The 22,180-nt window shown below is 44.9% G+C and overlaps 1 protein-coding gene across 4 annotated transcripts in view; it reads left to right on the top strand.

The window, feature by feature from the left end:
• The window catches only part of PATZ1 (POZ/BTB and AT hook containing zinc finger 1), a 42,770-nt gene extending 20,807 nt beyond the window's left edge, over positions 1–21,963 (top strand). For 2 of the 4 annotated variants that reach the window (XM_078667718.1, XM_078667717.1), the window contains exons 3-4: positions 1,058–1,229; positions 20,762–21,963. In XM_078667718.1, coding sequence (XP_078523844.1) covers positions 1,058–1,229; positions 20,762–21,291 — 702 coding nt within the window. In that variant the 3' untranslated portion in view covers positions 21,292–21,963. Of the gene's footprint in view, positions 1–1,057; positions 1,230–15,263; positions 15,402–20,761 lie in introns of all 4 variants that reach the window. The other 2 variants (XM_078667715.1, XM_078667716.1) reach the window with 2 other exon arrangements.
• Positions 21,964–22,180: the final 217 nt, after the last annotated feature.

Genomic DNA, 22,180 nt, shown 5'->3' with positions numbered 1-22,180 from the left:
TCTCTGTGCCACTGACTATCCACTGATCTGGACTTTCAGTCTTAGGCATGAGATTCATGTATATATTGGTATAATTTTATGGCCCAAACCTTGCTATGAAGCATATAGAGTGCTCTACATTACGGGTCAGGAGATGATCTGCAAGATCGTGTACATCACAGGATTACACAAATACATTTTACATACATTTGAGGACAGGGGGATTAAGTGATTTACCCAGAATCACACAATGTTGAATCGAGTGGCGAAGCTGGGGTTCAAACCTAGGCCTCCAGGTTCCCAAGGCGGCAGCTCGCCCCGCTAGGCAACATTTTCTTCATGCAATTGTGTGCAACTTTTCAACAACAAATCCACTTGAAAAACGTTCACTTTCTGATCCTGGCTGATCCTAGAAGAAAGGATGCAATAAGCCCCTTTTGGAGGATGCATCTCATGTTTAAAGCGCAGAAGGTTCATATAAATGGAATCTGTGCAAAATTATTTTCTCAAAGGGATTCATGATAGCTAGTTTTAGGCAAAAAAATTATGTTCCAATATTTGCATACTGTGGTTGTGAAGTCCAGCAGCCAATTTACAAAAAAAAGAGCAAGAGAACTGTGGATAATGACATTTTTTACCATGGGTGTGACACTTTTGGGGATGGAAGGCACACCTGGGGAAACCTTTGGCAACTCTGAATATAATTTTGGCACCAGAGGATATTTCTAAGATGAAGAATGTATGAGCAATTCAGTAGACTGATTTTTGACCTTAATTCTAGACTTAAGGCATTCACCTGTAGGTAAAGTTATGTTGTCTGAGAGCATTGTGTAGAAGTACATTGAAAAGAATGAGACTGTACATGGGTCTGCGGGCAATCTTTGGGTGGGCAAGTACCACTGGCTCCAGCAGTTAGAATAAGGATTTTCTTCACCCGAGCAGGCAAGAACTTTTGTAGATGCTTAGCATATCAAGAAGGCTAGGCCCGGATCTTGCTCTGTCAGGCCTATGGTGCCTTTGTTTTTTCCTCATCTCTATTACTCTTGCTCTGTTTCTTCTTGTTCCCATTGCTCCATAGACCTGCAATGCCTCCTTTGCCACTCGAGATAGATTGCGCTCACACCTGGCCTGCCACGAAGACAAAGTGCCATGCCAAGTGTGTGGGAAGTACCTGCGGGCAGCCTATATGGCCGATCACCTGAAGAAGCACAGTGAAGGTCCCAGCAATTTCTGCTCCATCTGCAACCGAGGTAAAGCATTGTTTGTTTTTGTTCCACTTAACTTGGTTTCTGTGCAATGTACCGCTTACAAGAAGGGCTCTGCCATGTTTGTGTCGTATGCACCACAATTTTAGCGTTGTTCTCAGGGGCTCGAGTATTGAAACCTGTGCTGTGTCAGTACACTAATGTCTCTGATGCAGGAGAGTGAAAAGAGCTCTGGTGAAAAAGACAAGAATCGCAAGCCCCAATAAAGTCCAATTTTATCTGAAAATCATGGTGCCTGCGTCATTACAACTCTGGTTCAACTCATGTATCTGACATGGCACAGTTCCAACGTTAGATTAGGAAATCAGGCAATTTAATGCAACAAATTGCATATTTAAAGCTAAATACATCGATGAATATATTTTTTTCAGTCCCTGCTAAAATATGCTTGTCTTATTATCGCTTATGTGACCAGATGTCCAAAGGCGGTAGTATGTAGGACATGTGTAATCCTAGGTGGTTGCCAGATTAATTGTGGGGTGAGTGTTTTTGTCATTTTAACTAGGATCACTTTTCGCTAGATAGTCATCAATAACTTTTTGCTAGATGGTCATTAATACTAGCAAAATTCTTTTCCAGTAAGCCGCCAATTCACATTGACTTTGCCATTCTACTTACAAGTATGCATTGAAAACTGTCTGCTCGTTTACACATGGTTAAAATGTAACTTTGCGAAGAAGTTCACAAGTGGTTTGGAGGCAGCTATGTAATCCGCTTCAAAACAGGCTTACTAAGGCAGTATTTTTTTATTTTTAAATCTGGTTTAAGCAGGTAGTGTTTCATTTTTCTTCCAGTCGACTTCAAGGTTACGTTTTTGGGCTGTAACTCTGATCACCAGACTCTAATTTCTTGTACCAGACTCTAATTTCTTGTACCATCCACCTTGTTTTTCTGTCATCATCACTCTCGTTTCCACTTTGCGCTGTGCGTTTTTATGCCCAAACCAGAGTTAATGTCATTTGTACCCCTGCCTGTGATGCCTTGCACTTGATTGTGTTAGCGGCAAATACTGGGAACTTGAGCTGTATAGTCTGCGTTGTTAGTTGGTTTGTAGGCTATTATTGCCTAATAGTTACCATGATAGTTTCCAAAATTAAATACGCTAAGTCCACTACTCCTACAAATTCCTCAACCTCGCTTTCAAACAACAATTTAATTTGAGCTTCTATCAAGTCTGTAAGTCAATAGAAATTTCTTGCTGTTGGGCACCTTTTTTATTTTTAACCTAACAAAACAAGGGATACTATATCGGGTGGCTTTTTTCACAGAGTTAAATCACAGATTTTAACCGCAATTCACTCCTGAGTGACCGATCCGGTACTGCCACGTGTAAATGCCATTGTAGGTCACAGCTACTCAGCAGTGCAGAGTCAGCACTATCTTTATTTGAGAGCAGATCTAAATCTTCTGTCGGAGGAAGCTTGGTGTTTACTTTTCTTCTCCCATTTCAAAGTGAGAGAATTTAAATGACAATTCTGCCGAGTATCCATGTAAGACGATAGGTTGTAGGATGGTCTTTTTTTTCTTTCTAGTAAACAAAAATAAATGAACTGAGTGGATGTTTCCAAATATATTGGAACTAGAACAAACAAGGCACATTTTTCTTTTGTGATTATGAAGTGTAGTGGAACCTGGTTTGAATACGATTAAAACACATCAATACACTAGATGATGACATTTGCACCCATTATCGTTTGTGTGCAGTACAACTGTATTTCGGTGCAAATGTAATGGTCATTTCAATTGAAAAAAGTGTTGTCTGTAATTGCAGTGTGCTACCACACCATGCATACTCCACACTACACTACACCACTCCACTCAATGCCCTTCCACTCTATGCTCTGCCACTCCATTCTACGCCACTCTACTTTTCAACATGCCACTCCCCTTACACCCCTCTTCTCTAAGACAATACGCCATGCCACGCCACTTGACTCCACGCCACTCCAATGTACACCACTCCCTCCAGGACACAACATGCCACTCCACTCAATCTCCCTCAATTCCACACCACTAACCCCACTCCAATCTACCCAACCCAAACCTACCCCATTTCCTTTCAATCTATCCCTCGCCACTACAATGTACCTCAATCTACCACACCCCACTCCACTTTGGTAAAATATACCCCAATCTTATCCACTCCAATCTACTCAACTTCAGTCTACCCCTCTCCACACAATCTACCCCACTCCAATCTATACCACCCTAGTTTACGCACCCCACTCAAATCTTCCCCACTCTAACCCAATCTACTCCAATCCACTCCATCCACTACTATACAATCTACCAAAATCCACTTCAGTCTACTCCAATCTATCCCACTCAGTCTAACCCAGGCAATTTCAGCGCACTCCAGTCTACCCCAATCCACATCAATCTACCACACTCCACTTAAATCTACCCCGCTACACTGAAATCTACCCCAATCCACTCTACCCCACCCCACCTTAATCTTCCCCACTCTACTCTACCCCACTCTACTCTACTCTACTCTACCCCACTCTACTCTACCCCACTCTACTCTACCCCACTCTACTCTACCCCACTCTACTCTACCCCACTCTACTCTACCCCACTCCACTCTACCCTATCTGGCCCGCTCAAATCTACCGCATCCCACTCAAATCTACTCCACCCAGATCTAACCCACTCCACTTCAACCTACAGCACCCTACTCCAGTCTACCCCTCCTTCATCCACTCCACCCTATTCTAATCAACCCAATCTACTCCTTTCCCATCTTCCCTACGCCACTCTTCCCCAGTCTTTCTCACTCCACTCAAATCTATCCAACCCCACCCTACTCCACCCACTCTAATCCACTCAATCTACCCCACTCTAATCTGCACCAATCTGCCACACTCCATTCCACTCTACCCAATCTACCTCGCGCCACTCCAATCGATCACATTTCACCCAAATCTACCCCACTCCTGTCGATTAAAAACCCATTCCACCCCACTCTACCCCACTCCACCCCAGTCTACTCCACTCCAATCTACCCCATACCACTCTATCCAACTCCAATCTACCCTACTGCAAACGACCCCACTCCTATATATCTCACTCCAATCTACTCTACCATAATCTACTCCACCCTAATCTACCCTGCTCCAGTCTACTCCTCTTTACTCCAATATATCCCACTCCAATCTACTCCACTCTAGTCTACCCCACCCCACCCCACTCCAATCTACCCCACCCTATTCGATGCCGCTAACTGTTAGCCATGCAGAACAGCAGCCACACTGGTGTACATAATGGCTAAAACACATTTGACAAAGCCAATAGCTCTCGCATAAGCAAGACCTTTTGGCATTGTCAGTGCTTCTCTTCTTGCAGTCTCTACATTAGTGCGGGGATATGCACTAGGTAATCTTAAACATTGTGAAATGAGTGAAGACATAAAATAGGTTTAGTACTCTGCTGTGTTTTGAATGTTTAGTTTGCAACCACCTTCATAACAGTCAAAATGTTTCTTTGGATAAACACCTTCCAGTTCTCCGCCCAACTTGAAGTAACAGTTCATGCCTTCGTGGTTTAAAGGTAGGAATGCCCAGAAGAATTTCTATGAAGACGCAGAGTTCTGTGTGGGTTATTTTAGACCTTGCCTTTGAAGTCCTTTGTCATGTTAGATACATTTGTATAGTATACATGGTGCCCCATATGGATTTCAACGTCTCAAACACCGCATGCACACCATCCAGACCTGGATATCCAGCGCCTCTCCGAAGCTCAACTCAACCAAGACAGAATTCCTGTTATTTGCCAAAAAACAAACCAGAAACAGTACAAACGTGATTTAATGACATGAACCTCGATGGCTTCAAATCTCATCTTTCACTGAATGCTAAGTCTCTAGGATTCACCCTGGACACCAACCATGCCCACATTGCCCAAAAAGGACAGCCTGGTATCCGTGCTCTCTTCTAAAGGAAGTGAAACCTTTTGTTCCAGAAAGTAACTTCAGAACTGCTGTTCAAGCCCTTGTATCTTCGCATATGGATGGTGGTAATGCCCTTCTGAATGGCCTCCCAGACTCCACACTGGCACCCCTTAAGGACATCCAACGCGCAGCAGGTGTCATCCTGGCTTTAAGAAATACGATCACTGTTAGAAATGGGATCCCTGGTTGGCCGAGGCTTGGGCCAAGGCCAGGCAGAAATCACCACTTCTAGTTAGGGTAGGGAAGTCACCCGCCAAGACAACCCCTGCTCACCCCCTTGGTAGCTTGGCACGAGCAGTCAGGCCTATCTCGGAGGTCATGTGTAAAGCATTTGCGCACGCACCCCCAGCAACAACCTTCCGGGCCCCCCACAAAAGGACTCCACACAAGATATATATGAAAATAGCTTTTGTATTAAAAGGGACACATAGGAACACATACCTTACAGGGTGCCAGAGGCACGGGCAGGATTTACAAGGGACAATATACAGGACAGGGCCATGGGACCACTGCCAGGGATATGCACATGATGGAGTCGGCATTTAGAACATATACCAACTGGGAGTTTCCTCGAACTAGGACTAGAACACATAATCACCAGGAGCTTAGCATTAGAATACGTCACGCCCCGGGGTTTCATAGGACTAGCACTAGAACTCACTCTAACCAGTATCAACACACATGAAGCAAGGTTATACAGGAGGGAAGGAATGGCACGGCACATAACACCACAGACGTACCTGTAGGAAGGAAACACAGAATAACTCTTAAGGAGTACAGTTACATTTAGCTAGTACTTTCAACAGGCCAACGGACCTTCCGGGGCTAGGACGCCCAGAGTCTCAATGTTCAGGACAGGCTGTAAGCAGCCCAGCGCACACCTACACGTAGCAGCTGCCCACGAAGTGCTGGGCAGCTGAGGGGCCAGGATGGGGCCAACACGTGGGAGCCTCACAGACTCGGAACAGTGGACTAGGGTGGAGCCTCTCGGGCTCAGGAGGAAAGCGCCAAATGGGGGAGCCTCTCTGGGCTCGAGAAGCCAGGGCCACGTGGGAGCCATCTCGGGGCTCGAGGACAAAATGGTGGGCGGAGCCTTCCCGGCTCATAGGGACAGGGGCCAAAGGTGGAGCCTCTCAGGGCTCGAGGACCATGGTGGAGCCTCTCGGGGCTCATGCAGCAGGATGGGGGTTTTTGGAGCCTCTCAGGGCTCAGGGGCGAAGACACAGATGGAGCCTCTCGGGGCTCGAGGGGTTAAAAGGCCGGTGGAGCCTCACGGGGCTCTGGGGGGTAAAATACGGACAGAGCCTCTCGGGGCTCAGGCAAGGTATGGGCAAGCGGGGTCCCCCTCGGGGGGGGCCCGGCATCACTGGGGGCCCCACGAGGCCACCAGCACAACAGACGGGTCGTTGGAGGGGAGGGCCGGGCACCGGCAATGTGCCCCGACGGCCCCTCCCCTACGAGGCACTCACCGGGTCTGCGCGGGATTCTCCTCGCTCTCCGGGGCTCCCTCCAGCTCCTGGGGGCCCCGGGGGGGAAGCGGCAGCACTCGTGGGGGGACGCGGGGGCGCGGAGTAGGCTCCCGCCACCCCCTGCACTCTCGGCCTTCTCTCCTCCGCCTCTGCAGCTCCCCGGGCCGCCGGCCAATCAGAGCGCGGCCCGGGGAGACGTCATCAGCCCAGCCCGGGCCGGCAGCCAATCAGAGCGCGGCCCGGGGGCGGGCCTCGCCAAGAATCCCGGGCGGCGGCGGTGAACTCAGGGGGGAGATTACGAGGAGTAGGCTCCCTCGATAAGAGTTACAACAACGGGGCAAGCGAGGTAGGCACTCGCTGGGGGCTCGGGCCCCCTCCCACGAACGGGGCACATGCCGGGTGGGCTCCGGCTGGTAGAGGATAGCGCTCCCAGCGCTGGAAACACGCATGAGCGCCACAAGGCGCTAGGACAGCCAAGAAGCGCTCCGCAGCGCTAGAAGTGTGAAGGAAGCGCCCCGAGGCGCGAGGACAGCAGGAAAGCGCTCCCAGGCGCTAGGACCACAGAAAGCAGGGTCCCTGGGAAGTCCAGGAATTCAGGGGGAGCACAGCAGTTCCCAGAAGGGGAAGAGGGCCAACAGCAGTTCAGGAGCAGGGCAGGGCCCATGGAGGCCAGCCAACCCTGAGCCCACGCAGCAGCATGCCCCTGGCAGGGTTCCAGTCAGGACAAGCAGGAAAAAGAGAGAGAGAAGAGGGCACACCCTCCTTTTATACATGAGACCCCTTTGTCTAAAAAGGGGCAGGCAGGATGAGAACCAGCTAGAACTGGTTATCAGGAATTTCTTCTTACTGGCCAGGTTTGGACACCAGACGCACCCCAGGTGGGTGGAGCCAGCATTGTGGGAGGACAGCCCAGACCCATACAGGATACAGGCACAGCCCCTCCCTCACTTCAGCCAATCACGCGCAGCATACTTACTGCACACACACACCGATGTCTAGAAGTGGCACTTCTCTTCTAGACACACACAAGCCGCATACATCATCTTGAAGCATTCAATCACACGAATCCATACATACCAGACTCGGGCCTGTACTCCCCACGCCCCAGGAACTATCGGGGACACACACATGCCCCATGCATTCCTATGGGAGGGCAGGCTTCTCTCATGTACACGCACTCAGAGCGGGAATCCCCATTCCCAGGTCACATATAACAAGCCAAACTTCAGGGGTGGACCTGCCAGAAGGGCCCGGTCCAACAATCACATCACCTCTGTCTGAAATGTTATTTGCTGCGTTTCCGGCCTGCAATCTCTTCAAAACCACCTGCATCATTTACAGAGCCATCACAACCAGGACACCTGCTTATCTTGCAGACGAGCTCAGCATCTCTGGTGGCTCTTGGCACACCCGCAGCCAGGATACCATAAGATCGCAGATGAAGCAGTTTAAAAAAGAAAGAAAAAACAAGGCATTTTCCATCTGTGCACCCAATCAATCAATCAGGGTTTGTAAGGTGCGCTACTCACTCGTGAGGGTCTCAAGGCGCTAGGGGGGTACTCCGGATTAGTCGAAGAGCCAGGTCTTGAGGTCCTTCCTAAACATGTGCAGGGTCTGGAATAACATTGCTGCATCCATCAGGACCTCCCTAATGCTGCTCTAATGTTAAGAAAGGGTTGAAGATTAGTATTTAAAGAACAGTACATCAGTCACAATGCATTATTTGTCCCCCAACTTATCCACCTCTTTTATCGTTCGTTGTGTGTATGCCCTGTATGACCCTGTGCATGCTCTACTGCCTTTTGGCTAGGTTTGTGCTCTAGAAATGCTATATCATAAATACATGTATACTCGCAGCAGTAGGAGTCCATGCCATATAGGAGGTACAGGTGTCCGAAAGGTATGAGATTTAGCATGAGAGCATCTGTTGTCAGTGTTATCTTTCGTCTGTCCTCTCTTCTCTGAGAGGGACTTATTTGTTGGAGTGTCTTTGCAATGTCTAGGTGTGAGATGCCAATATGTAGAACTGTCTTAGACATTTGGTGTTAGGATTATTACTATGAGAGCCATCTAATGGCCCAACCTACTGTAGTCTGTGTGTTTAGACTTCTGAATCGAGTTTTGGTGTAGATTTGTGTGTTGCTTTTCATTTTAGCTAGCTGTTGTGGGAATATCCAGCTACTTGTCATACTTGTGCCTTGTTGGGTAAGTGTAACGTATTCGGTGTAAGTTTTACTGTTTGTTGTTTAGCTAGTGGCTTATCTTGGAAGCGTGTCCTTTTGGGCTCGAGTGCTAGCTGCCTAATGGGGTAGCAGGGCATTGTTGGAGGTGTGTTGAGACTTCTAGTAACTGCTGTCATAGTTCAGGTTTTGCTGTGTCATTTTAATGACTGCTACTGTGAGCATGGCAGTGCTCAGCGATATATCTGTCCTAACTTAAGCAGTGTTGACTTTGCGTGCAGTGTTCTTTTATTGTGCTGTTGAATGTTCATCTATTACAGAGTAAGCACAGGTGTGTATCCATCATGTGATCAAATGTCAATAGGTAATGGCTTAAATCAAAATGTTACTTGGTACACTACTGGCCGATCACAGGAGGAAAGGGTCTGGAATTTGCTAGTTGTGTGACTTAAGATTTCCTAGTAGTTCCCCCAGGAGAGGGCAAAGAGGCATCAGAGATTAGGCTGTGGGTTTGGTTGGTGTCCTCTAGTCCGTATATGTAGGCAGGGATGCACTAAGAAATGTCTGTGAACCTCGGGTGTGACTAAAGCAGCACTGCAGAACAAGTGGGAGAGAAAATAGGTTCCCAGGTCATAGGGTAGTAATCTAATAACCAGTTCAGTGTTCACACAGCAACTAGTCCAGTAATCCTCACCCTTTCTTCTTAATCTTCAAGCAAAACCAGGATGTTCATTTTGAATTTGTCCACCTGAATCTTTATCATCAGCTGTAACAGGTACATACATGAGTGAAATAACATGCTTATACGAGAGAGGCATGTGCAGATTCAACAGCTATCATACAACACCTACATGCAAAAGGAGTGTGCGTTTACAGCCACCTGGATCCTTATGCCAATAACTAGGATTTTGGGTATTTCCAAGTAATTGTAACTATAAGCCTCTGCTGTGGATTGCATACCTTTACAACAAATCAACAATGTAGGTCTTTAATAAGGATTGTGGATCTTTTACACAAATTGTATTCATCGTTTTTTTCCAGGAGTTGACGCCATTATAGCAAACAGGAGTCGCATGTATTTAGGCAGTATTGTGATCCTTAACCTTTTCTCGTTGGTTGCATGCATTTCCACCAAGCTGGTTTCAAGATCAATTAGTCTGACTTTAAACTGTCACAAGGTGCAGATTCTGTAGTACAATTTGTAATAGTGCTGTAATCTATCAAGGGTTGCAGTTTTTCACAAATTGCACCTTTGAGTTATTGTCATGAATGCATGCCATTACAGCAAACGAGAGCACGTGCATTTAGAAAGGGATGTGGGCCTTTCCTGTAGCTATATCCTCCAGCATGTTTCATGTATTGCATGCCTTTATACTTGATGGCTCCATGGTGGTTCAGCAAGGATTGTCAGCTGTTCCCATAAATTGTGTCCTTAAGCATATTTTTTGGATTGCATGCTAATGTAGCATACTTGATCCAAGCTCATTTTTCAAGAATTTTTGGCTTTCCCCCAAAATTGCTTTCCGCTGCACTTTAGTTTACATGCAAGCTTCCCCACAAACCGTATCCTCAAGTGCCAGATATGGATTCCGTCTTTCCTGCAAAATGTATAGTTCCTTTTAGTTCTTGTAGAGTTTTAAAACCTATATTTGCTGTCTACAAATCTTTAGCAATGCTCTGTTTCTATTGCGAGCTTCTTCGAATTTCTTCTACTAGGTTATGGAGACAGCATTTATAACTTTGCATAGGTTTTAAAAATCGCTTGGAAAACAGGCACTCGTGACACTGTGCATCAATCATTGGGTGGAAAGATTTGTGAAATAGTACAGGCTATTCTCTAAATGAATTCCATCAATGACAGTGCGGAGCCTCGATCCTTAGGAAACGTGGGTTATGTAAGTTCAGCAGAAACAAGGAAGGCATATTTTTCCATCATAAATAGGTTACATTGAGAAACTTGGGTATATGCATATCCACTTATGCATTCAAACTTTGTCTGCTCATCTACCTTCTCAGTTCCTTCTCTTTCGCTCCATTTAGTAAATCTATGCAAGTTAGGGGGCAGGGATGTCTTGTTACCAGTTCTGTAGTTACTATGTTGAGTAATGTGATACATCCAGCCCTGTTTCTTCAGACTCGTAGGAATATTTTACTGCACAAATCAACATAAAAAGATATTGAAAGCCTTAGGGAAAGCTTAAGTACCAAAGGATCGCTCTGAATTGCAGCCTGGGTTCTATGTATGATCTCAAGGACTTTTCTTGTATCCAGATTGTGGAGGTCCCTCTGCATCGAAAGAAGGACCTAGAAAATAATAATGTATCACAGTTGACTGGTTAGCTTGAAACTTGAACGGGGCATTTCGTAGGATTGCTGTGTAGGCCCCAGAAAATCTTTGGCAAAGTGAAAAGATGTAAAGGGCAGCCAAAGTTGATAGCAGCTCACCTTTTGATGGGCAGAAATATCAGCCTGCAGAAATGCAGTCTTATTTGACATCAGCGGAGTGTCGCTCGTAGCCATTGTATCAAAAGACTTCTGATTGGCCGATGCTGTACTGCTTGCATGTGGAATTCAATGTACTTTTTCTGTAAGCTCAGCTCTGGCTAAATACGTCCTAAACAACTCCTTGATGCTTGAATTTGGGCTAAGGAGATCAAAGGATCTATTTAAACAAACTGTGGCAAAGTCTGTAGATCCGGTCTCCTCAAGCTGGTGTCATTAACCTTTTCTGTAGTCCAATCATATGCCATAAAAAAGAAATATCATGCTGCTGCTTAAAAAAGTGTTATTGCTGTGGAAATAAATTTTCTTTAAAGTAACTAATGCATCTAATTTAAATAGAAGATTAATGGTCATTCCTAACAAGTGTACGTAGCACAGCTATAGCAACTGCACATTTAAAGAAAATATTATTTCTATATGTGCAAAGAAAATGTACTATTGGCTTTGAACTAACCGTAGGCGTAAGACCTAGTTAAGGATGACAAAGTCAAACAAGTTTGTCAGCCTGGTAAACATTGGGACTGATATCAGGCCATTTTGGTAGTGGGTCTGTCTGACATAAACCGTATTTTTCTAATGAGACTTTTAGATGAGAGTATTAAATTGAGAAACCCTTAAGTTTAACAGAGCACCACCAGACTTCTGTTTGCATTGTTGAGTGTATCTGTAGGGATTAGCTCTTCCACTTTTCCCGTTCCAAAAATTGGTTGAAGTGTTAAAAGGCCTAGGAGAGGCCTCTGCTCTAAAAAAAGAAAAAGTACAAAACTTCATTGGGCAGTATTTCTTCCAGCTGTCTGACCTTCTAAAACTCTAGCACCTGCTGGGGAGAGGCTGGCTATATTTGATGCAGTAGGATTCAAGGAAAAGGATTAGGGGACTGAGGCCTTGTTTCACCACAGACCGTATTCTGCCTGTAATGCTGGAGATGCCGAAGCACTGTGCATCTCACCGTAAAAGTATGCTCTCCAGAGCAGATGTTATGTACCGTGTAGTCCAGAGCCTATGTCATGCAGGTTTGGGGGGAAAGAGGGAGTTTTCTTATTTTGAGGCAACCATCTTGCATTTATTTAGCTCGCGGTATGTGAAGGCAGTGCAACGTTTCATGCATTTGAAGGAAGGTTCAAGCAATTTTTTCTGGGGTTCCTTTGATAGATGGGAGGAACAGAGCCAGACCATGCAGAAACCCCTAACTGCATGCCTCTTGATGAGGAGTCTATATGATTCAAGGCAGAGCTCCTGTTGTGGCAATTCTTTTGGACTATCTGGGGCATATCCTACTGCTGGACTCCTTTCACATACCGTTGGCTCTGACTGAGTGTCTGCATCACCCTTAATAGATGGAGGGCATTTTGGTAAAACCTCTTGCCCACACTATTCAACAAGTAGTCCTTCTTGTCCAAGAGAGCCTAGTGAGAGCACCTACTCGATATACCTGACTTTGCTTTTGTTTCTGGGCAGGGTATTGACAGAATATGGCTCCTCCAGATCTTGGATGCCTTGAACATCAATTCCTCTTGTAGGGGAATGCCTGGCCTACTGCTTACACCCCAAGACACTATCAACACCAGCAAGCCTGGCTCAGTAACGTTCAAAATAATAAAAACGGGTTCTCGCTTTATGCAAAAACTAGATTTGAGCAAACACAACAAGAAGCAATAAAATGTATAGGAGCACCATGTGTCCGGGTTCTCTGGGGTTGGACTGATGTCCATGTGAACCTTCAACTGATGTCCATGTGAAATTTCAGATCTTAGTGGGTAGGAGGTGTCGGGTGCTGGATTAGTAGGCATCGGAGTGGATTATCTGGCCGTTGTTGAAGGTCTGGTGGGTGTAGATAATGGTGGAGATACAATAACACTGCCAGTGGATGTCGACCTGACCCGGGAGTAGCATCGATGCCTGAACAGTTGTATCTAAATATGTCTAAATGCCATGAAGTTTGGGATGTTCTCACCGTAGAAACTTCAAGAGCAATTACTGAGGTCCTATGGGACAGAATGGACACAAAGAAAAATGGAAGTCCCAGGCACTTTGCATTTGATTAGGGACTATGTATAAGTGTCTGAAAGACAATGACAAATATAAACAAATGTTAAGAAAGCAATTGTAAGGGTCCATAACAAATATACTTATTATGGCTGGGCCTGGAGGTGCAGGTTATGCCAGGGCTGATCCTACTGAACATGTGATCCTCCTGGAGACTTGGTAGCCTCCTGAGGGGAATGACCTGCAGCACAATATAATTACAGACATTCGGATGCCTCCAAGTGCCCAACGTAACCTCTGGGTCACCAAGGACCAGAGCAGGACTAATATCCACTCCGGTTAGGGACACTTTACTCATCCATGACATCCTGTAGCAAAGAGCCAACTGGTAACTCCTGAGTTACTCCTTTTGATTCTTTCAACACCCGAGGGGGAAAGCATTGCCTGTTCTGAAGCCTGCTCAAACCACTGGCGCAGGATTACACCTAGATGGATGTACTATTGAATGGTGCAATAAGTATATCTCAAAGGTGTGAGCAACTCTACTGATGCCATACCTGCACTTATGTTTACACTTTTATGCAGCTTTGGAGCTGCTATGAAATATCTCTGGATGCGTCCAAGTATCTTAAGGTCCTCTGAGCGTGCTGTAGTAACACCCATGGCTTTGAGCTCAGTGGAAACTTTAGATCTGTCTCCAGTAGCTTTGTGGAATCATCAGGATCCATAGCTGTGTTAAGCAGGTTTGGCATTTCGGAGAACTGGCTTCAGGTGTAAGTGGCAATTCAGAAAGCCTTCTAGGAGGATTAGGCTGATCAGGCATCTCCGTTTGGCAGCATGGCCACTATGGGTGAAATCCTGATGTTGTCTGAACTGGCCACCTCTGGAGCGGGGGAAGCGTTCAGTCATGTGGGCAATTCACGGAATATGCTGGTATACACAACAGAGCTACCACATATCACCTACCAAGAGTGATTCCCGGGTTGCAGAGTCCGTTTGTAGATTGCTTTATTATTTACCTTTTATTCCTTGTAACAATTGACAAGAACCCCTTATTTGGCTGGAGTAGAGCTTGACGCTTTGTTGCCATTGAATATAAATTCTTCAGAGCTGATGTTGAAAAGGAATTGCAAAGCACATAGGTGAACAAATGTAAGCACTCCAATGATAGTACTTGCTGGTCATCTAAAGAAGACTGCAGCTCTGATCTCCTGAATACAGCAACCTGCAGCATGCACAGGAGTCCCTGGAGCTACAGAAGAAAACTTTTGGAACAGAACTACAGAAAAACTGAAGACAACCAAAAATAAAATGTGGAAAATGTAGGCCTGGGCAGAAATGTACCCATGCTCTGTTGCATGGAGAAAACATTCCAAAGAGCAGCAGAAGTGGTGGGTTTCCAAATTTATTGAACTGTGTACACCCAGACTTTCCATTAATCCATTTTATGCTGGGCAAATATATGATCCCATTCTCTGGCCTGCCAGTTCAAGACTTACCAGGAGTCTGGAGGATGGGCAGCTGGATGTACCCGTACTAATTTGAGACACAGAAATATGGGAAGATAGCAAGTTTCAAACCTATGTATGGAGTAGCTGGTCTTGGTTTAGGAAACCTAGCTCTATAATCGGGATACTCTGTGGTGGCTGTGATGCTCCTCCTTATCCATGAGAAAAGTTACTTTTCGTTTGCATTTGTTCGGATCATTTTTCTAGCGCACAATTGATGCATGCTTTACCTCCCTTGATACTGCCAGGATTCATATTTGTACACAAAGCGGGACATTATGTTGGGTTTTTAAGGATCTGGGGCATTGCCCACCCCAGAAACAGTAGTGCTGATTCCTATTTCAAAGAGGAAGCCTATGAGGAGCTAGAAAGAGGAGGTCTGTCTGTGCTAGTGACAGCATCTCATCTCCTTTTATCTTGTTTAGGTTTCTCCTCTGCCTCCTACTTAAAGGTCCATGTTAAAACCCACCATGGCGCCCCGCTTCCCCAGGCCTCTCAACACCTGGAGTCCATCTCGAACGGGGGAGCGGCGTTCCACTGCGTCAGGACATGTGACGTCAAAGGCAAGCAACACCCAGCTCTGCACTTTGCTTCTCTTCACCAAACTTTGTTATGTGGGAGGTGGGACTGGGCTTGAGAGGATGGGGTCAGCCAGGGGGATGACTGCATCATTTTTTTTATATTAGCAGATTTGGCCAGACATAATGTTCGGTGACCATCCCACACCAGTCACTGCAAGGTCAAAAAATGTCCATCTATTGAGTTTTGCTCTCTTTGGAATCTAATGTATTCTCTGCTTGTAAGAACAAGCTTATAATCACATTTGTTGGATTTCCCCCCAAAAATTAAGAGGCACTCGAGCAAAGTCCTTTGTTCCAGTGATAGGTCTACTGCATTGGAGTAGCCGCAAAATTACATTTCTATAATCTTTTGGCACCCTTTTACTTCATTGACTGGTGAGAAAGAGATGGTAACAAGTTTGACCATTTCTCAGATTTTCTGTCCATTCATACATGCCGGTGCAACTTGAAATGATCACTTTTAATTCTCAAGTTTCACATTCTCCAAACTCATGGGCATAGAAAGAAGCATACTAGTGTTCCTTCAAACCAAAGAGAAGGAAAGTCATTGCAGGACCACTGTTTACCGAATTCACCAGCTACAGTCTGGTTTGTAAGCTTAGGTTGGGTTGTAAGTACATCAGGATGCAATTCTTCTGGCTCACTTCCACAATGCTAACATGAGTGACCGTGGTTCAAATAAATGAAAGAGCATGCCGACAACACTTCCCTTGGCCTTGATGAAGCTAATGCAAAAATAGCAATCCCATCAGCGGGGTAGACCTATTCTCTTGCCCAAGGAGAACACCAACTTCAGTGATAGGAGGCCATTGCTTTAACACCCAGAATAATCAATTTCTCTCACAACCCTTGAAATTATCAATGTGGAGGTAGAATAGCTGAATGGGCATAGATGGAGACAGAACTCCCCTCTTACCATTGTAAACTCCCAAACAGCAAATGAAACCATACGTGGTCAGATCTCTCATTCAAGGATAAAAATATTTCATTCAGAGGCTAAAGGATGATCAAACACTAAGATGGCTGTGATTTTTACCTCTAAGACCAATAATATCTAGGGAGAAAGGGGGCATTCGCTGAACAAGTATAGACAGGTAACCTTTCCACTCCACCATGCAGTCAGTTGTAACCCGGAATGTGTGCTTTCGAGGCAGGCTATCTCTATAAGAGATGGGAGAGCTGAATGAAATGGAGTCTCGGTGCACTCCTAACCTGCTGTTTTACTCTTGAGCTTACCACTGATTAAATGTAGGCTGCCTCAGGTCTGCCAGGAAGATTGTTATAATCCTATTTTTTTTTTTACATCAAGTTACTAATGTTTTTTTTATTTGTTGAGTTATTACTTGCTCCTATTCTCCCAACCTTGAACTGTATCATTTCCCTCCGGCAGATGGATATCTCCTCTTCCTTAGAGTCAGTCTTTTCTAGACAGACGAAAGAATGCGGTTTCAGTGGGCAAAAAATCTGTTCTTCATTCTGAAACCGGTAAAGAGAAGAAAATGATTCATTAGATTCGGAGATCATATTCCAAGCCACTGAGAAATGAATGAAAACCAATCAACCCCTTACACCCCTCCCTCCAAAAAGGAATCCAACAGACTCCACTCCAATGGAAACTTGTCCTCAACTCAGAACCTTGGGCTGTCCAAGGAAATACGAAGAATTGGAAGATGGCTCACACCACCTCCCCCAAAAAAGTGTCCCTTAAAGAGGTAGTGATAAGTGGTCAGACTGCATCTCAGCCAAAGAAGTGACACCTTAATAAGTGTCCAGAGTCTGAATGAGAACATTGATTCACCTCACATACACACTCTTATATGTGATGGTTCGTGGAAGGTATGCTATGGGGACTACCTTGTGTTAGTATGTGATAAACCCTCTGAAAGAGTCATAATAAATAAATCGCCCCACTCACCGAAATTCCACAGGAAACACCGCTAGAACTAGGCTAGGGATTTAAAGGTCTTTCTCTCCAAGAGCTGATCGTTTTTCAGTGGAGACCATGATTAAATAAAGCATTCAAGGCCCTTGTTGCTAAGTCTACGTCTTTTTAAAAGCTCCCAGTTTTTTAAAACTAATATATGGATCTCGTTAATCTGTAAAAAGAGACCACTAGAATACAAAAATTAACATCTACTATATTTTGATAGTCTTCTCCACGCTCCCATTTCAGCATAGTGGAAATGTGTATAAAGGAGGGGGAGGACTACCTGAAACATGAGATGAAGATCCCCCCTCCAATCCCCATGTTCAAGAGGTGCCCACTTGTCCAGAAAAAGAGCTGACTCCGTTCTTTTATAATATCAAAAATCATTCTCCATTGTCGCCTTACAAATTATTCTTCAGAAGATATGTAGTTGATTCATTATGAATGGACACTAAATTCCTTATTTATCTTTGGTGATATTTGTTTTCAGAAAGGAATTTGTGATTGCAAGGCAGAAAATGGTCATTCATCTTCCCCCCGAAAGTTGTCCATCCAGAGTGGTTGTTGCTTGAATGAGCAGGTCTTACAAATGCCATTCTTATAATTTACTTATTCATGCTTTTCATTTATTGATCCACGCAAAGGTCAGAAGTTGGTTATGATGCATGCACAAGAAAGACGACACCTCATATGATGAGGTCGCTCATCTAGAGAAAGACCAAGTTCTTAATGTGCATTGGGTGAGCTCTCCAAGCGATACATTTATTGGGAAAGTAACTATTCATTGAACACTAAAATTAGTTGCTTTTCACCTCGTTGTGGGGCCCTTCCATAGAAGTTAAGAAACTAAGGCATATGGGACTCCGCTCTTCTCGTCTCTATTCATTAGGAGAAAACACAATGCATGTATCTGGAGTTACCCATTTTCCTCGAAGAGCATGTACTGCGGAGATAGGCATTGTTGAATTGAGAACAATCAGGGGGCAGGGCAGGGCAGACCAGAGAGCAAAGGTTTGGGATGGCCAGGTATTAAAGTTGTAACAGCTGTCTCCATTTGCTAGGGATCTGGGAGAGAATGAGCAAATGTAGGTCTAGTAAATCTTGGTGAACCTAGTTCTACAGAGAACTTGGGCAACTAGGTTGATTCTAACACTCTTGCATCTACAGTGCAGCTGACTTGTTAGAAAATCAAATCATGATACAGCACATCTGGCATCATTGCATTTTTGATTTCCGGTAAGTCCCTGAAAACCACTTCCTTGTGGCTGAACTGTAGATTGAGTATACAGAACTTCCTCCAGAAATGATAATCCTACTTTGAGCGAAGCCAAGGATTTTGTAATTAAAGCGAACAGGCATACAATTAATTTCCGAGTACAGTGACTTAAGGTAATGAGGCTTACAGTTTCAGAAATGGAGAACAGTCATTCCTGTCAACCCTCAAAGCAAATCCACGTGACAATGAAGTTGATCTACCATCAATTGACGCAATTTGTTGAGAGAGCCAGGCCAGAGATGTAATAATGATTGATAGTGGTCATCCATTAATGCAATCGCTAAAGAGAACAAAGCCAAGCATGTAATTTAATGATTGATGCTAGTCTCTCTTCCATTAATGCAATCCCTTGAGAGCAAGCTCATGGATATAAAATTATTGATAGTGGCCTTCCTTCCATGTGCAATCCCTTGAGAGATCAGGGCCAGAGATAAAATAAATGTATCTACTGTTCTCCCGTCTATAAATGCAGTTCTTTACAACAGCAAGCTACAGGGTGCATTAATTGTTGAGAGTAATGTCCAATCCATATTGCAATGTCTTGACTGAGCACAGCCCCAAATACATTGACACTGAATTCTCATCCAACAATACAAATACAGTCACTTCAGAGAGCAAGTCCAAAGATCTGATAAGCTATGCACTTGATCCACCAGTGATAGGCAACTTTCCCGTCTTCGACTGTGCAAAAATCAAAGAGATGGTTTCTTAATAAGGTGCAAAGCAGAGATGGTAGAGCAAAGTATATAAATTCTCTTCTATTTGATGCACAGCAAATTGTAAGTTATTTTGATAGTACGTTTCCTTAATTTTTGTCCACCTCGGGTTCTGCCAAATGTATTTTTTAAACACAAGGGTCATTTACCTAGGGTGTTTAGGAAATCTGCCCAGTAGAGTAGCCATGGAGCCTGGCCTAGTGAGTTCTTCACTGGCATTTATGCATTGGTGGTAGGACCATGGCAGATAAACCTGACAGGGGTCCATCCAGTTGTTTCACAATCAAAGTATGTTCAATCACTTGTAGTCGCGTGTTGTGCTAGGTAAGTGGGCCTGTGGACTGTACAAATAGAAGGAACGGACACTCTTCATGAATATATTCGAGGTTTAATGTAGGGATGGTGTCATCATGAGTGAAAAGGTCTGTTCGAAAATAACTAGACACCTATTGTTGAAAATCGTTCACCAATAGATCATTGAATATTATCGATGAACACCTTGATGTGGTAGCAGGGCAGGCAGATGAGCTTTTTTTCTATCTGTAGTGAAGATAAAGGTATGGGTTTGTGCTCACAGTGCTATCAATTTAGCTCGTATTCAAATTAGTGAGCATTCACAAACTAAATCCGAAAGTAGGGAAACGTGGTTGTTTCAAAGTAAGTAGGGGCGCTTCTCATCACAAATTCTTTTCACTTGCCTGCATCACATCTGTCTATTTTTTTCTTTCCCAGCTCATTAAGTGAATTGTGTCTGTATGTTGGTATGAGTCATGGATTTGGTGAAAATGGTGTCTTATTGGCGGGGTTTTTGGAAGGCTGATTATAGCACGAAGGGTTCACCGGCTGAAAGCAGATGTCCCAGATCTATAAAAAATTCAAACCCTCTTGCATGGCCCAAATCTAGTACTTTAAACTGTGATGCTGCAATCATTGATATTCAACAAAGAGCCCAGGGGTGTCTGCCAAGGGACTAATAGGGTCCAATTCATATGGGATATTCAGGCTATCCATATGTTGTACAATTTATCTAAATTGGAAAGGCACATGTTGCCAGTCGTTATTGGGGAAATTGTGGCACATATCGATCCTTCCTGAACGTAAGATGGACATCCCTGTGACTGGTTGTTTATGTAGATTATAGAGTGAATGCTGCTTGGAATACAAGGGAGTGTCATGGGAAATGTCTGAGAGGCATCCTAGCAGCTTGTTAATGGGTTTATTTGTTAAGAGTGATATTACTTGGCTTGAATTGACTGTATATGGTGTTCAAGGAATATTTCTTGATGGAGTCCCTATGTTGAATTGGTGACCTGCCCAGAATGAGCATATGTTGCCATATTGCTGTGTGCTTGGGTAAATGTTACACAGTGCCATTTCACAATGTGTGGTTTCTAATGTATTTTCCCTGCCTTCTTCCCTGCAGAGGGGAAGTGCCCACATCAAGAACCAATGGAGAGCTCCGACTCCTACGGGGAGCTCTCAGATGCCAGCGACCTGAAGACACCTGAAAAGCAGAACACCAATGGCTCGTTTACCGCCTGTGAAATCATTGCTGCGAAGACCAAGCTGGAGTCTGAGGCCGAGAAGAAGTACCCGTGCCAGGAATGTGGCAGCCTGTTCCGTTCCAAGTCTTATCTCAACAAACACATCCAGAAGGTTCACATGCCGTCTCTGGGAGGCAATATGGCAGACCTTGGCCCAGCTCTTGGACCCGCCCTCGGCCCAGCTCTTGGTCCTGCCTTGGGCCCGGCACTTGGACCCACATTGGGCCCAGCTCTGGGACCCACTCTGGGCCCTGCCTTGGGGCCTGCTTTGGGAGCCCCCTTTTCGCCTCATCATAACATGTCTCTACTGGAGTCCTTTGGGTTTCAGATTGTGCAGTCCGCGTTTGCATCGTCGCTTGTGGGGGACGCTGATGGGGGCCATCAGTCCATGAGCCAAGATGGGAAGTGAGGATGGGCCTGGAGGCAATGAGGATACTGCAATAGACAAAATCAGAAGTGGGGACTGCGAAGTCTTTCGCAGTCCTGCCCTTGTAGTGTTCTTTGTATTTTTTCTGTTACACTCAAGAAGATCCACAAAACCCTAGCATCCCAAACGGATTACAGGGCCAGTCATGGGAAGCAGCGGCTGTACTGTGAGAACCCAAGGGATCGGACTATCGGATGGCAGGACGACCTTCCACGGTTGCAGACTCCTGTTATCAGAGCTGTGTGCTGGGGACAAGGTTGGTCCTTGGGACTTGATTTCTGTTGTGACTATTTCTCTTGTTTCCACAACGTTGTTATGTGCCTCCCCAATCAACAAACGCAAAGCTGCACCAGTTCTCATAAAAGTTGATGGTACGCTGGGTCATCAGGTGTGGAAGGTGCTGCCATTCAGCTCCTACGCCTCCCTGGAATGGGCAGGTCCCTTTTCTCTCCTACCTTTCCCTTAACATGGCGGGAGGCTACCCTCTGCCCTCTCCTTTGATGACATGCAGTTTGGACTTTTTTGTGACTTTTGCCCAGAAGCGAGGATCTCAAAGAGAAACAAGAATCGGACAGTGTCATTGGTTTATAGGAACTTTTTTTATTATTATTATTATTTTCAAAGAATTAAATTTGCTGCCGATTTTTAAATCTCTTACCTGGCTATATTAATTCTTGTCTTGGTACAATGCATTGGTGTATAATTACTATGCAGAGTAGGACCAAAGCAATGTCTGCACAAGCAGTGCGAAGTTCCCTTCGAAGAACAAGGCTTTGGTTTATTTTAGTTGTATAATGATAACTTTGTAAAAAAACAATTTTTATTTTTGGCAGAGAACGCAAACTGGAGCCTCACCCAAAAAAATATAAAA

Source organism: Lissotriton helveticus, chromosome 11, assembly GCF_964261635.1.
Source record: "Lissotriton helveticus chromosome 11, aLisHel1.1, whole genome shotgun sequence".
NCBI lineage: Eukaryota > Metazoa > Chordata > Amphibia > Caudata > Salamandridae > Lissotriton > Lissotriton helveticus.
The sequence above is the reverse complement of the archived record's forward strand: the minus strand, read 5'-3'. Positions and strand labels throughout refer to the sequence as shown.